Raw genomic sequence first — 14,929 nt, 5'->3', positions numbered from 1 at the left:
TTTGAGGTTGACCATCCTTTGGCTCAGTCATCACCCAAAAGGATGACTGCAACCAAGATATCAGAAAGAGATTGAGCCTTGGAAGGGCAACCATTAAGGAACTAGAAAAAGCCTTACTAATTATGCATTTTCAGTGGGTTCAGGAATCAGAAAATTTAGGGTGTTTTCCTGCATCAAGTAAAATAAATATAAATACACACACACATATAGTGAAAATCTATATTTAGTGAAAAGCTAAACCATTGGGAATATTGTTGTACTTACTAAAATCATTTTTGGTGCCCATTACAGTGTGCAGTGGCTGGCAACCAGCAGGAGTCTGGAATGGGGCAGGGACATGCAGGGAGGGTGGCAGGATGGCATTCCATCACTTCCTGAGGAACTCCTGAAGTTACATCAGTCCACTTTAGGTACTAGCAAATGCTCTATTGTTTTACCTAGGTTTACTTAGATTGAATCCAGATAAAATTCAGAACTACACCCATCAGCCCCTACCAGCATGGCCAATTGGCCATGCTGACAGGGGCTGATGGGAATTGTAGTTCCTGAACATCTGGAGAGCCGCAGGTTCCCTACCCCTGACTTAGATCAATGTCACTTCCAGCTTCCCCCAAAGTGATGTAAAGCTATCATGACAAACATGATTAATTTTTTCCTCCACTGGCCACTGGAGTGGTGGTGGAAAATGGGGGCATGATGCCCCACCCCTGGCAGGAACCAGGGTAGTCTAACACCCATTCACTCACTTATTTGTGATTCTACTCTTGGCATTATGCCATTTGCTGCAACTCCGTGGTAGGGATTGATTGGCCTTTAAGGCCACCAGAACAAGTACCAGCCCTAAATGGAGATGAGATTGTCCTTAAAGGGTGGTTCATTGGTAGGCAGCCCTTGCTTAGTATAAGGTGGGCATGCAGGAACCACTGTCACCAGGGGCTGGCAGCTCATGCTCTATGCAAGGCAGGAGGGAGTTACTGCTGGCAGCAAGGCATCCTTCACTTTGTATCAAGCAGGTGGACACTAGCCAGGTTGGTAAGCAGGGCATTCCCTCTCTCTATCAGGGTGGTAGTGGCAGGGGTGTGACCTTTTGGTCTCCCAGTGAGTCCATTCCTGCTCCATAATGTCTATTTTCTTAAGTACCCCATCATAATCTATGTTGTGGTAATGAAATGTTATTAAAGGGTTTGTTACTGTATTATCTGATGAAATATTTACTGCTGATTCTTAATATCGTGATCTATTTATGTTTGGGACCATGTTCTATAAAAATTAGGGTTTTTTTTCTAGTATTGTATAAAACAAGTACCAATTGCATTGATGCAGTTTCTAATCCCAGATTTTAAAAACCTGCCATTGTGTTCATGAGTTCTGTTTTCAACAGATTTTTTTTTCCAATTTGTGCCGTGCAGTTTCATCTGTAACACAGAATGAACTTATTATTTTACCAATAGTTACAACTAATCAACAAATACTAGTCAGTTAAACCAGTGGTCCCCAGTGTTTTTAAATGTCTGGTGCCTACCCACAATGGATGCCAAGATGCGGAGCCAACCACGCTCCTCTGGAAGTAAGGCCTTGCATCACTTTAATAGTAACACTTCAACCTTTTGGGCAGAAGTTGTTTAACAGGATGCCTTTTAAAATGAGCGTATTGTTCAAAATTATTTCCTTGCTCACATGCACATACACAAAAGGTCACAGTCCAGTACAGAGTTAAGTGCACTTAAGGCAATCAATTTCAATGAGCCTTAGTGCTGTAAAAAAACTACTGGGTTGTGAAGAGCCACAATAAAAAGTCATGGCTTCACAATGTCCAGAATTTTACACACTCGGCTGAGTTACATGATAGTCATAAAATGCAGTCTTTACTTAAGAAGAAATTCTGTTGTGTTCCGGGAGCCATAATCATTGATAGAAGTGCTTTGGTCTGATTATGTCTCTGAAATATAATCATATGGCCAGTCACCAGTCAATATCATTGCAGTGCCTTAGAGATCTTCTATCTATGGTTTCGTTTTAAATACACCATCATCTGTTCATGTAACCATTCACGGCTTCTTATGGATAATTCTTTGGGATTTCAATCTTATTTACATTGGTTCCTCAAGAACAATCTGTTTTACCGTAAAGCGCTCAGAGCTGTACTTTACTGCTTATGAAATGCTCATTAAATAGAGTGGGTCAGCATTGCATGACGCATTGTGTGTGCTTAATCTGTTTCATATAAATTTGCTGCGAAAGTGCTGGGTCAATATGGATAATGTGCAATCTGTTCTAAACAGCCAGTTGCACAATAAGTGTAATTTGTGGAAGACATTTATGGATCTCAGGAGTCCTTTCATCAGTGCATGTATCGAATTAATCTCCTAATAAATGTTCATTCAGAGAGTGCCAGAAGACTGTTCTGGTTGGTTGCCATGGCAGATATTATTCTTCATGCTCCTGTGAGAGCTACATTTTTATGAACTGTGAATGTTTTCAGGTTTATCACAGCAGCAGGCTGTGGTTAGTAGGCATTCTTCACTGACAGCTCCTTTCTTCAATCTGATTCTCATTTTCCTCTCTGTTTCATTATATTCTCATCAAAATGTTTCGAGAGATCTTTTAACTGCTCTTCATTTTATGCAAATCAAAGCAGATCTGTGTTTCATCGTAAGGCCAGTCCCACCCCCCCAAAAAGGATGAAAATATTGCATGCAAGGATTTGCTACAGCTATAATTGCTAGACGTGCCTTCAAAAAAGCTGATGGAAATTCCTGATAAGTTGATATGTCTGAGCAGAAAAAAAATATGCGAAGAGGTTTCTTGAATGTCCTGTAGTTGTATATCTTTTTTTAAAAAAAGTTTTGGATTCATTCAGGCACGTTCCAGTTTTATACATCCTGATAATGTTGTTTGTCATTTTCGCATATGTAACAACATGGAATATAATGTTGACACACAGATTTCTGTCCCATTTTCTTCCTTTGCTATTCCTGGCAACAGCAGCAGCTCCAGAGATGGTTTGCCAAACTACTTTTGTTGTGGGGTGGGGGGGGGGGGTGGATTAGGTTTAAGTGATTAAGTATTGCCAGTTGCTGCAGGGAAGAAAGGAAAAGCCCCACCCCACCCCCGCGCATGTGTCTGGGGTTGAATCCAAATGTTTGAAGCATGTATAGCAGTGAGAGCTACAATGACATATTCCAGATTACAGTTGCCTTAAAATAATAGCATAATCTCTAAGAGAGAATTCTCTGAGCATTTCACTAACAAAAATCCACAGTTTCCTTAAGGTTCTGTTTAAAAGGTAGGATCTCAGGAGCCTTTCATTGGTGCACATAGACAGGATTGTCATATTAAAGAGACAGTGTGGACCTAAAACCCAGGTTTGCCTAGTATTTAACACATTCTTTTCTAAAATACAGGTTACTGCTACGAGCTTCAGACAGTCTCTTTATGTTGGGCTCTCACTGATTTAACAGCAGAGAGCAGCTCTTGAGTTTGTGTGGGAAAGGTTCTCTCTTTCCTGTAACTGTTATCTCTTCTCGTTTTAAAGATACTGTATATCAAAGGGATTTACAAGCAGTACAGCATATGTTTGCTTCATTATGTGAATGAGAATTCCCTGAAGTTTATAGTGGCAGAAAGATCAGCACTGAGTGCTCTGACTCTGTCATATGTAGATCTTTCAAAACAATAGAAAGGAATATGATTAATTTCCAGAAACTAAGGAAACTCAGGCCCACTGTAGTTCATACATCTAGATCAGGGGTAGGGAACCTGCGGCTCTCCAGATGTTCAGGAACTACAATTCCCATCAGCCCCGGCCAGCATGGCCAATTGGCCAATTGGCCATGCTGGCCGGGGCTGATAGGAATTGTAGTTCCTGAACATCTGGAGAGCCGCAGGTTCCCTACCCCTGATCTAGATCAACCTTGCAAATGAATCTACGTGAGATACAGGACCAGAAAAGGTTTCTTAGGCTGGCTCTGCATAGCAGCCCTGCTATTCCTTGGTGGTTTTCTATCCTAATACTGACCAGGGCCATATATATGTATATGTGTGTGTGTGCACGCGTGCACACACACACACAGAGGAATCGCTGACTGTTGATCCTTGCTTGCAGTGGTTGATTGCCAACCTTTCCCTAAAAAATACAAAACAATGACAGCCTGCGCAATATCACTATAAATAATATCAACATTACATTTAAAAGGCTAAAAAAAAGCTGGCAATCATTAGTTTTGCATTGGATGAGGGGGCGACCTGGAAGGAGCGAAACCTGAAGCAAGGGGAAACATCAGGGTTTTCCTGCTCTCGCTAACCATAGGGCTTCCAGGATCTTTGGCATGCTAAGTGTGATTGTGCCTGTATAGCAATCTCTGACCTGGAGGAAACTTATTCTCACTGCCTCGCTGCCGGGCAGAGCACCAGTGAATAATTGGCCTACATTGACTTATACAGTTTGTCTCTAGAGTAGGGTTCATAGGCTTGTTGGCTGGGGTGTACTTGGAAACTGAGCATGTGAATTGGTGCCTGTTAGCTGATGTATATTTTTTAAAACTGGGGATCCCCCTCGCTCCCTCTGCGTGGACTCGGCCGAGCCGGGAGCCCGACGGCCGGGGAGTGTCGGGGAACGGCGTTTGGGGCCGAGGCCAGAGCGTCTTGGTGGCTGCAGTGGGGGGAGTTGGCGGCGGGGACCCCTTTCCACCTTTCAACATGGACGCCGCCAGCCGGGAGCCTCCGAAGCATGACATCTGCGGCACGGCACGGCGCCCGAAGCATTGGGAGTGAGACGAGGCGTGGCACCCGTGGCCGGAGCCGAAGCGCCCTGACGGTTGTGACGTCGGGGGGTCGGTGGCAGGCTCCCCCCTCTTCGTTGCCCAGCGTGGACGTCGCCAACCAAGACCCTCCGTAGGGACCCCGGCAGAACAACAACAATAAGGGGCTTAGAGGGGTAGTACTGCCTTTCGCCATAGGTGGCAGCAGAGCGCTCGGCTCTGCGGCCAATTTTGGCAATTGCAGGTGCGGTGCCTCTGATGCGATCTCCTATCCCGCAGATATAGCCACGGATTTTTATTCTGCTATTGTGGGGCCTCTTCCTACGGTGTGCCTGCAGTCTTGTGCGTACCAACGAAAGGTGGCTAGATGCCCTCAGTGGAGCAGATGGTGGAATCTAATTGGAACGACTACATGGTGGGGAGCTGCTGAGATACAGACATATAATGACATCATTATTTCCCCAGGGATGCTCAAGCCAGCGGTGAGAGAGCTAGGCGGGCCATACCCTGGGAGAACATTTTTACAACTTGAACCGGTTACCTCAGGGTCAACTGGGACGGCCAGTGGCAGAGGCCCCTCGGTTGCCATCTGGACTGCAACTCCAGATCCCCACCCCATAGGATCCATAGGGCTCATAGGGCTCTGTGGTCCTATTCTTGTGCGGCCGATTCGGGTGGTGAGAGCCCTGGACCCGCCGCCTGTTCCATTGACCCCACTGGGAGCCCAGGTGATAACACCACCCCTTTTAAGGAGTGGTTTCCCTGCTACCATCTAGTGCACCTAACTTTCACCCTCCCTCTCCCCAACCTTTCTGACTTTTTGATTTGCTGTATGTAATTTAAGGGTTCTAACCAGATTGTATCAGTATATGTTGATTGATTATAGACTGCATTATAGTATGACCTGTAAGTAGCATTGGATCTGTATTAGCATATAGTTAGTTGGCTTAAGGTTGGATAGGCTAGGACTAGCTTAGCTATTTGAATTAGATAGTGCTTAGTGGGGATAATTTTAGCCAGGCTTTTAAGTAGAAGGGAGGCTGGTAGAGTCATGGGGGCACCAACCCTGGGGCTGGGGATCCCTGTGTTGATGGGACGGGGTAGATATTGCGGTAGGCGGCCGCCTTATGATAGAAGACACACGAGATATAACCATGCTCGTTTGCCTTCTGACCTCCGACCTATCCCGAGGAACGACGGTGGCCGGGATCAGGAATACTCTGCTTCGTCTTTGCTGATATTTAATGCCAGGTCCATCAATAATAAGACCATGGTGCTCCGAGATTTCCTTGGAGCCCAGCAGGTGGACCTGGCATGCATCACCGAAACCTGGGTGCACGAAGGTGAGACCGTCGCCTTGGGCAAAGTCGCGCCCCCGGGTTTCGCGTGTCTCCACCGATCACGAACACAGGGCCTGGGTGGCGGGGTGGCATTGTTCATCCGTGATTCTATTCCCTTTCGGGCTGTCCCTGTCCCAGAGGTCACCGGCATAGAATGTGTTGGCCTAGAGTGGTTAGCCCCAGAGAGGTTGGCTGTCCTCCTGGTGTACCGGTCGCCTAGCGCACCGGGAGACAGCCTGCCGCGGCTGCTGGAGGTGGTGTCGGACTGGGCATTGCGGTTCCCCAGACTTATTGTCTTGGGTGACTTCAGTGTCCATGCCAACGTCGCCTCATGCACGGTGGCCGCGGACCTAGTGTCATCCATGGCGACGCTGGGCCTCTCCTTAATAAATTCTGGCCCCACTCATGAGGCCAGGCACATGCTGGATTTGGTCTTTGGGTCGGGGATACACCTGGTCTTATCCTCTACAGATAGAGTGCCATGGTCCGACCACTATGCCCGGAAGGTCCGGGTGGACCTGCCACACCACCCCCATCTAGGCGACGGGCTTATTTACGCCCGCCCGTGGAGACTCATGGATCCACTTGGTTTCCTGAATGCTTTTCGGGATCCTGAACCTTGCCGCACACCTCGATGAGCAGGTGGAGGATTGAACTCCCGCCTCTCCGATGCCACCGAAGTTGTTGCTCCCTCGGCGTCCTCTGTGCGCTCCGCCCGACGCAGTCTCCCCTTGGTATACCTAGAGGAACTGGGCGGCCATATGAAACGGAGGCTTAGACATCTAGAGCCGCAGTATGGAGGAAATCTTCGTGACGAAGCTGCGCGAACATCTTATAGGACGCTATGAAAGCTCTATGAGATGCATGCGACGGAGGCCAAGAAGGTCTTCTTCTCCTCCTCTCTCACACCGGGCTTAGCTCTCGCCCAGCACAATTATTTTGCATAATCTCGGGTCATTGACCTCCTTTATCGGAGTAGATCTTCAAATCCCCAATTGAGCATCAGCTGTGAGGCTTTTATGAGCTTTTGGATAAGATCGCTGCCCGCCATGACCTTCCATCCACGCTGGCTACAATTAGTGAACTGGAGACTCCCTTTGCCGCCCTTCAGGCCCTTGTTTGGCCCAGTTTTCCCTGCTCTCTGAAGCTGCTGTTGACAGAACCTTAGCTGCTGTTAGACCTACTACCTGTCCTCTGGATCCGTGCCTGTCCTGGCTTGTGAAAACCTGCCAGGCGGAGCTACGACCCCATCTGTTGAGTATAATCAATGGGTCCCTTGAGCAAGGAGTCTTCCCGGATGGGTTGAAGGAGGCAGTGGTCCGCCCACTCTTAAAAAGACCATCATTAGATCCGAGGGATCTGGCCAATTACCGCCCCGTCTCGAATCTTTCGTTTCTGGGGAAGGTAATTGAGAGAGTGGTGTTGGAGCAGCTTCAAGGCTTTCTGGATGACGCATCGGCTTTTGACCCCTTCCAGTCCGGCTTCCGTGCTGGGCATGGGACGGAGACTGTTCTCGTTGTTGTCACAGATACACTCCGTATTCAGCTTGACCGAGGCGGATCGGCGCTGCTGGTGTTGTTAGACCTCACCGCAGCGTTTGATGTGGTCGACCATGACCTTTTGACCCACCGCCTGGCCGCCTCCGGAGTGCGGGGCTTTGTCCTTCAATGGATAGTCTCGTTTCTCCGGGGCCGGAATCAGCAAGTGAGGTGCGGGGATCAGGCCTCCCAGGGGGCGCTACTATCCCCGCTGTTATTTAACATCTACATGCGACCCCTTGCTCAGCTGGTACGGAGTTTTGGGCTGGCCTGCCATCAGTACGCTGATGACACACAGCTTATTCTGTTGATGGAGGGGGGAGCAACCGCCGCCCCTGCAGCTCTACAGCACTGTTTGGAGGCGGTCGCTGGTTGGTTGCGACAGAGCAGGCTTAAACTGAACCCATCGAAGATGGAGATCCTTTGGCTTGGCCGCGAGGGGGGGGTGGGATCTTCCAGCCGCCGGTGTGGGAGGGGGTCACATTGGCGCCAACCCCTTCCGTCCGCAGCCTGGAGGTCCACCTGGATTTGTCTCTGTCAATCTAGACCCAGGTGGCCCATACAACCCGGGCTGCTTTTTTCCATCTTCGTCAGGCCCGTCGGCTGGCTCCCTTCCTCTCCCGAACGGACCTAGCCACTGTGATCCATGCAACGGTCATCTCCAGATTAGACTATTGTAACTCGCTCTACGCGGGCCTTCCCTTGCGTCTGATCCGGAGATTAAAATTGGTCCAGCATGCGGCGGCACGCTTGTTAACAGGTAGCGCCACCTGGGAACATATCCAACCTGTATTGCGTCAGCTGCATTGGCTTCCTGTGGAGTTCCGAATCACCTTCAAGGTGTTGGTGTTGACCTTTAAGGCCTTGCGCGGCCTGGGACCAATGCATCTTCTCGACCGCATCACCCCATATAACTCCTGCACGGCCTCTCCGGGTCGGGGGAGGCCAACTACTGGTGGTCCCTGGCCCTTTCAGTGGTGTGGCTGGTTTTCCACACGGGCCAGGGCCTTTACAGCCCTGGCCCCGGCCTGGTGGAACGCTCTTCCTCCAGCTGTCCGGGCCCTGCGGGACCTTGGGGAGTTCCGCAGGGCCTGTAAGACGGAGCTGTTCCGCTGGGCCTTTGGAGAAACCAGCCGCTAATAGTGCCCCCCTCCTCCTTCTTGTGGCCCCGACATCTAGGCCACACACCATCTAACGAGACTCGCCATGCCTCCCTTCCCAGGGGAGAGGGAATTTTAAATCAGGACTATTGGGCGCCAACCACATATTATTGAGACTGTGTAAACCAAATTTCTAGTTTTATTGCTGCTTTTAAATGTTTAACTGTTTTTATACTGTCATTTTATATGCTGTACACCGCCCAGAGCCCTTCGGGGATGGGGCAGTATAAAAGCCAAATAGATAGATAGATAGATAGATAGATAGATAGATAGATAGAGAGAGAGAGAGAGAGAGAGAGAGAGAGAGAGAGAGAGAGAGTGGTATAGTGGTTGGAGTGTTACACTAGAATTTGGATTGTAATTATTTTCTTTTTATGTAGCCTATCTTCAGATATGTCTTTTTGGATAGGATTTAGTAACGCATTGAATGCTCATAAATATTTTTAAATCTGGACTGCCTTTTTTGTGCAGTAAGACCCTTCTCCTTCAAGTTGTTTGTTAAAAACTTTAAATAAAAAGTCTGGGCTCTACTATGAGTATCTCACTTTGTCCAAGGCCTGTTCAGCAACAGACCAGATTCAAGCCTTTACCACTCCTTGCAACTGGAACAGCCTCCCAGAAAAGATTTGGAGAGTTCCTGGCTTTCTGACAAGGCTGCCAATCAGAGCTGTTTCAAAGAACTTGTGGAGTGGTTTGAGCCAGGGCAGAGGGGGGATACCAGCAGTTGAGTGGAGGGAGGTGATTTTGGATTGGTTTTAACGTCTTTATATCTGTTGTGGTTAATGTTGTTTTGATTTAAAAAATTTTTTTACATTGTTGTTACCTGCTTTGAGATGCTCAGGAGAAAGGCATGCATATAAATACGCATTCAGAGAAAAAATAAAAAAGCAAGGGTGGATTCAGTAGAAATTTCCACAGCTTTTTTTTTGGGGGGGGGGGGGGCGCAACCACATGGAATATGTTCTGCCAGAAGATGAGTCATTGTACCTTCTTAACTTTTTTTAGTGATTAGGTTACTGCTACGGGATTTAATTAACTTCGCAGTTAATTTACTGTTGAGTTTCTAAGCTTGTTTTACATCATCACAAATGATGAGAAAGGTTAGAACTATACAAATAAACAAACTCTGCTCCAAGCCAAAGCAAAGCACTTAAATATCTTCCACTGAAACCATACCTCTTAAAACATCTATGTAAGTACTTAATTTTGACTTCATCATGCCCTAAATAAATATTCCTTTCAAAATAATTTTTCTTGAAATATCTCCCACAGTAGAGACTGAGAATGTGCTACATAATAAACCATGATTTTCAGGATTTTAGAGGATAATCACTTTGGAGAAGGGAAGCAAGCTGGCTATAATTCTACTTCCCTTTCTATTCCACATTCACATTACAGTACTTTTTGCGGACATCAACTAAGTCAAGACCTTGTCATACTATGTGCCCTGGCAACACACAGGTAGTAAATAAGCTTCAAAGTCTGGAGAATAGACTGAAGTTTTATGTTTCAAATGAGATTCTATTATTACAGACAAATCCTCCTTTAGGAAATGCTGGAAAAACGATGTCATATAGCACTTTAGAAATTAGAGCACCCTAAATAACTTGTGTTCCTTTCCCAGCATGTGAATAACTTCTCAAAGACATACAAATATTCCCTGGCTTTTTAATGCTTCATGCTGCTCGTCTCTTGGAATTAATTTTCTGCTTATAAGTATCATTCAGAGAAGAAATCTCATCATTAAATAAAATGTAATTACATTCATGCATATATTCTGATCTTTAATTTTGATTGGCTCTTCAGTCGCAAGTTATGGAAGGCATTACTCAGCAAATGTGATATGCCCGTCAGTATCTTTTTATGTGATAGTCTCTCAGATTTGATGTGTCATGTTGAGAGTGAGTTGCCTCTCCTCTGAATGCATTTTTCGCTAATACTGTAATGAAGATAGCAAAGAGAGCATTTCTGCATACCAGATTACTGTGGGGAGATTGCTGCTACTTCTCATGGGGAAATGGATTTGGCTTGATTGCAAATGATCCCAGGTTCTGTCCTAGTATTTTCCAGTTTTAAAGGGAGTTCCATGCCTGGAGTTGTTAGCAATTTTGTTTAAACTCAGATTTCAGGGGTGTTTAGATGTTTACTGCAGTGAGGTGGCTTCCTAGTGCCTTTAGAGGCTGGGCAATATGTAGGGAAGTTTGCCCATTATGCATGGAACGCTTTCTGCAATGCTCTTTGCTCTGCAAAATGAGTCATTGTACAGTGTGGTCTCTTTGCATTTACTTGTTTACATGGGAGGAAGTGCCCCATTGCCTGCTGCGTAGTTTGCCTGCCCTCCACTTTGTGGAAACACTTGGTGGGCACAAGGAAATGTTTTCTCAGTGTTATGGCACTCATGGGTGCCACTTTGGAGACTCATGTTTTTGGTGATATTTAGGATTATGAAAGAGATACAGTAGTAAATCTAATAATATGTCACTATGGGAGGTCACCAGTTTTTGTATAAATATGGTAGGGGTTTTTTTTTGGTAAATTGTTCTGCAGTTATTTGTAATTTGTTTAAGAAAAAAAAACTCTCTTACCTGAAATCTTCACCATATTTTGGCTTGTAAAATCTTCACTTTGGGGCCAAACTACACAGTGTTTTTTTTAACAATTCAGCAGCTGCAGGAAACATTTTTAAAGTCTGCAGCAGTTCAGGACCGTGGTGTGGAGGGAGCAAGGGGCACCTGCCTTCTTCCACATGGCATTTTCCCAAGCCGAAACAGCACAGGTGGAGTTATCTGGTCATACTGCTGTAATGGTGCACAGGTGGCGTTATCTGGTCATACTGCTATAATGGTGCATTATACTGCTATAATGGTTCAGTTACCTGTGTTCAAGCAAAGGTGTGCTGTAGTTGCCGTTCATATTACTTAGGTTGTACGCTATGCAAAAGTTTTCCAAAGTCAAGTATCATGCTCTAATCGAAATCTATTACAACAGCACAACATTAATCACAATACTAAATTCCTCAGTTTAAATTGTAGCTGATAATTTTTTCCTTATCAGCTGTACTATAAATAATAAATCAGTAAAGAACTGTATGTGTACTTCAGTTTTGTTTTGTTTGATCTGTTGCCACAGCTACTAATAATGTAGTAGCTTGAATAATGCTTGCATTCAATAATGCTTGAATTGGAGTGGTAAGGATTGCATAGTTCCTGAGAAGTGCATGTTTTTCCTGGCCTAGATTTGTTGGAAAACATAATTTGTGAAGTAATTTCCAAAATGTGTTCTTCTGTTATTGCCAAAACCTTGTCTTAACAACGTGTTGAATTTACAGCATATTAGTTATTGTCTAATTACATTAATTGTGCATTGGCAAATTGAAAGTCATGTAATACCAATTATTAATAAAATCACGACTGTTTGCAGAATAGTGCTTGTACTGAATATGTTAATTTTGAATGTCTAGATGTTCTATTGGAATAGGTTTACAATAAAGAAGCAGGAAGTTTTAGTAGGCTCTAGGCAATTTACACAAATCCTGAAATACACACATAATAAGCACAATCCACACCACTATCCATGACTCTTATCAATATGGTCAGCAGGAGGACCTCAGAAACAGCTGTAGATCAGCAACAGTGCAATCCAGTTGGGGAGGGGAGCACTGCGACAGCCAGAGGTGATGTGGGAATGGCAGCACTGCGCTGCCTCCAAAGGGGCTTTGAGCAGCGCAGAAGGGAAGGAAACAAAAAACCCTTCTGCCGCCCAAATTGCCCCATAGGCTACACAGGCTTATACCACACTTTTGTGTGGCTTAAGTCTGCAGGCCCATGGTGGCATTGCTGGGCTGGAATGCCCATGGAAGCCGACTAATATTGGCTCCACCCCAGGAATGCCCTGGCCTGTCCCCATGCGCCAGCATTTGAATAGACACCAGTGCTGCTCTGCGGTGGCCCTGACTTCAGGGTTTCATCACCATAGAGTTGAGGGGTGGGCGCCCACTGTGCCTTTGCCCCCTCTACCAGCGGGGGGTTATCCTTGCACCTGTGGAGGGGGCAAACACATTGGTGCAACCCTCTGCTGCTCCCATGTGTGTTTGCCCTCCCACGCCAATCTGGGCAGGGCTGAAAGGGGATGGGAAAAGAAAAAAAGGATTCAAGACTATTGAATTAGAGAAAGAAATAATATGCTTACTTATCAATGTGTTTTGAGAAGTCTTTCCAAGACTACATTAAAAGCACATAAATTTTAACATTCCAAGCATCAGAGGAAAACAGAATGGTTCTCTCTTGGCTCTGAACATAAATTTACATCCCATTTTTGGGACTGCTTAGAAACTGCAAAGAGTAGTAATTTTGGTCTTAAAATGAATTTCTGCATTTGTTTCCCCATGAATGAAAAGTTTTTCTTGAAGAGGTCAACATAGCAAAGCTGTTAGAATAAAAAATAGGTTGGGCACTCATGATTTGATTTTGTACTTAGTATAAATTTTCTGCCATCAGATGTATGTAAAGGCTTGGCTATCAAAGTCTGTGCTGTAGATAGGTGACACAGCAAACTAGCACATCACAGCACAAAGTAAGGTTGAAAACTTGAGAAAATTCTTTGGGATATGTCAATTAGTAATCTTCTAAAATCTTTCCAAGCCATAGACTTGCTGTCTGTTGCACTCACTCAAGGAATAATTGAATTGGGGCACTGCTATGTCCTGTTTTTACTTAGACTGCATCCATGCTAGTTTTAAAAAAGCTTGGTTATTAAGGAGAATCCATCATGTGATGTTGTGCTAAAAGACCTATGCAGTCAATCACCAATGTAGTCATTAAAAGTGAATGGTATGACAGTATTTTTCGTGTTGAACTTCCATATTTATTGTAATAATTCCTCTGGCTTTAAAGGCAATTGTAGCACTTCCTTTCTTGTGTGGACCGTCAGAATGGTGTTGACGCTTCAGTGGGAGGTGTGTTCGATGTGATGGTGAGGGGTGTAATTAGTGAATTCTCCACTCTTTGAATTATTTGCCCAATACTGCCTGAAGGTATTATCATTATTGTGTTTTGCTATGTTCCCTTCCCAGTGGTTTTGTTTCTTTTTTTAAAAGCATTTTTGTGCAAGTATGCTATAAAAACATTGCTTAATATAAGTGATTTCTTCATTGCAGCCTGGCTCACTTTTGCCTTTTGAAATGTACTTTATTTGCAGCTACATTCATAAAAACACAGCTTTAAAAAGGACCAAGGAAATTGTGTCTGTGGGTTCATCTTTGAAATTTAAAGGATGTGGAGATTTTTGCTCATTGATCACAACAATGCTAAAATACTGCCTTGGGCGTGAGTCCCATTAATCCAAATTGATCTTGCTGGTGAAAGTGGGCATTTCTGAATCGTTAGGGTCACTGTATTGAAAGGTGCATTCAGCTGCAATTCTAATTTTTCTTCCAGCATATTATGGAACAAAGCCTCAGAGGCACTGAAGGTTCCAAGTGTAGAAAAGGTCTTGATTATGTTCAGAGCTGTATTTTTTCCTTCTATTGGATGTGCTGTTTGCTTAACTTCTTTTATGCTCTGCTTTTGTTTAGCAAATGAAGCTCGCAACAGAGTCCCTGAAAGGAGAAACATCCTAAGATGGTATCCTAAGCATCTGCTAAAGAATAATAAGATTCTACCAAGTACCAATGTCAAGAAATGCCTGGTTGCTAAATTTTAACACTCCATCATATATTAATACTTGTCCTTATCTGCCATTAGAAGACTGTTCAAAAGGAAAAAGGTACTTCTTTTCTTCCCAAACATCACACAATGAAGCTTTTGTCAGATTTGACTACTGAACACAAATAGCCACGAATGTTACAAAAGAATATAACATTTCTTTAAAAATGCAAACATTAATCATAACTATAATCCTGAAGCTTTAAAAAGGAGAATTGTGGAGGCTACAGTACTCAGTTCACATTTTCATGTTCCCTAGGGCAGTTAAACAACTTTCTCCTCACACTACCATATTTAACCAACATATTATTTTGTAGATTGTTCTCCACAAAATTGAAAAGACTTAATCTAAATCTTGTTTACAGTATGATGTGATGGGTACATTTCTCCCACAAGACAAATTCAGTACAAGTTTTTTTTAAAAAAAAA

At 44.7% G+C, this 14,929-nt stretch overlaps 1 protein-coding gene across 4 annotated transcripts in view; it reads left to right on the top strand.

Moving 5' to 3' along the window:
* Window positions 1-14,920, top strand: part of ANO10 (anoctamin 10) — a 72,781-nt gene extending 57,861 nt beyond the window's left edge. For 3 of the 4 annotated variants that reach the window (XM_048511575.1, XM_048511576.1, XM_048511577.1), the window contains exon 13: window positions 14,371-14,917. In XM_048511575.1, the coding sequence (XP_048367532.1) occupies window positions 14,371-14,415 (45 nt within the window). In that variant the 3' untranslated portion in view covers window positions 14,416-14,917. Of the gene's footprint in view, window positions 1-14,370 lie in introns of all 4 variants that reach the window. The other variant, XM_048511574.1, reaches the window with a different exon arrangement.
* Window positions 14,921-14,929: the final 9 nt, after the last annotated feature.

This window comes from Sphaerodactylus townsendi, linkage group LG11 (genome assembly GCF_021028975.2).
Source record: "Sphaerodactylus townsendi isolate TG3544 linkage group LG11, MPM_Stown_v2.3, whole genome shotgun sequence".
Taxonomy (NCBI): Eukaryota; Metazoa; Chordata; class Lepidosauria; order Squamata; family Sphaerodactylidae; genus Sphaerodactylus; species Sphaerodactylus townsendi.
The sequence above is the reverse complement of the archived record's forward strand: the minus strand, read 5'-3'. Positions and strand labels throughout refer to the sequence as shown.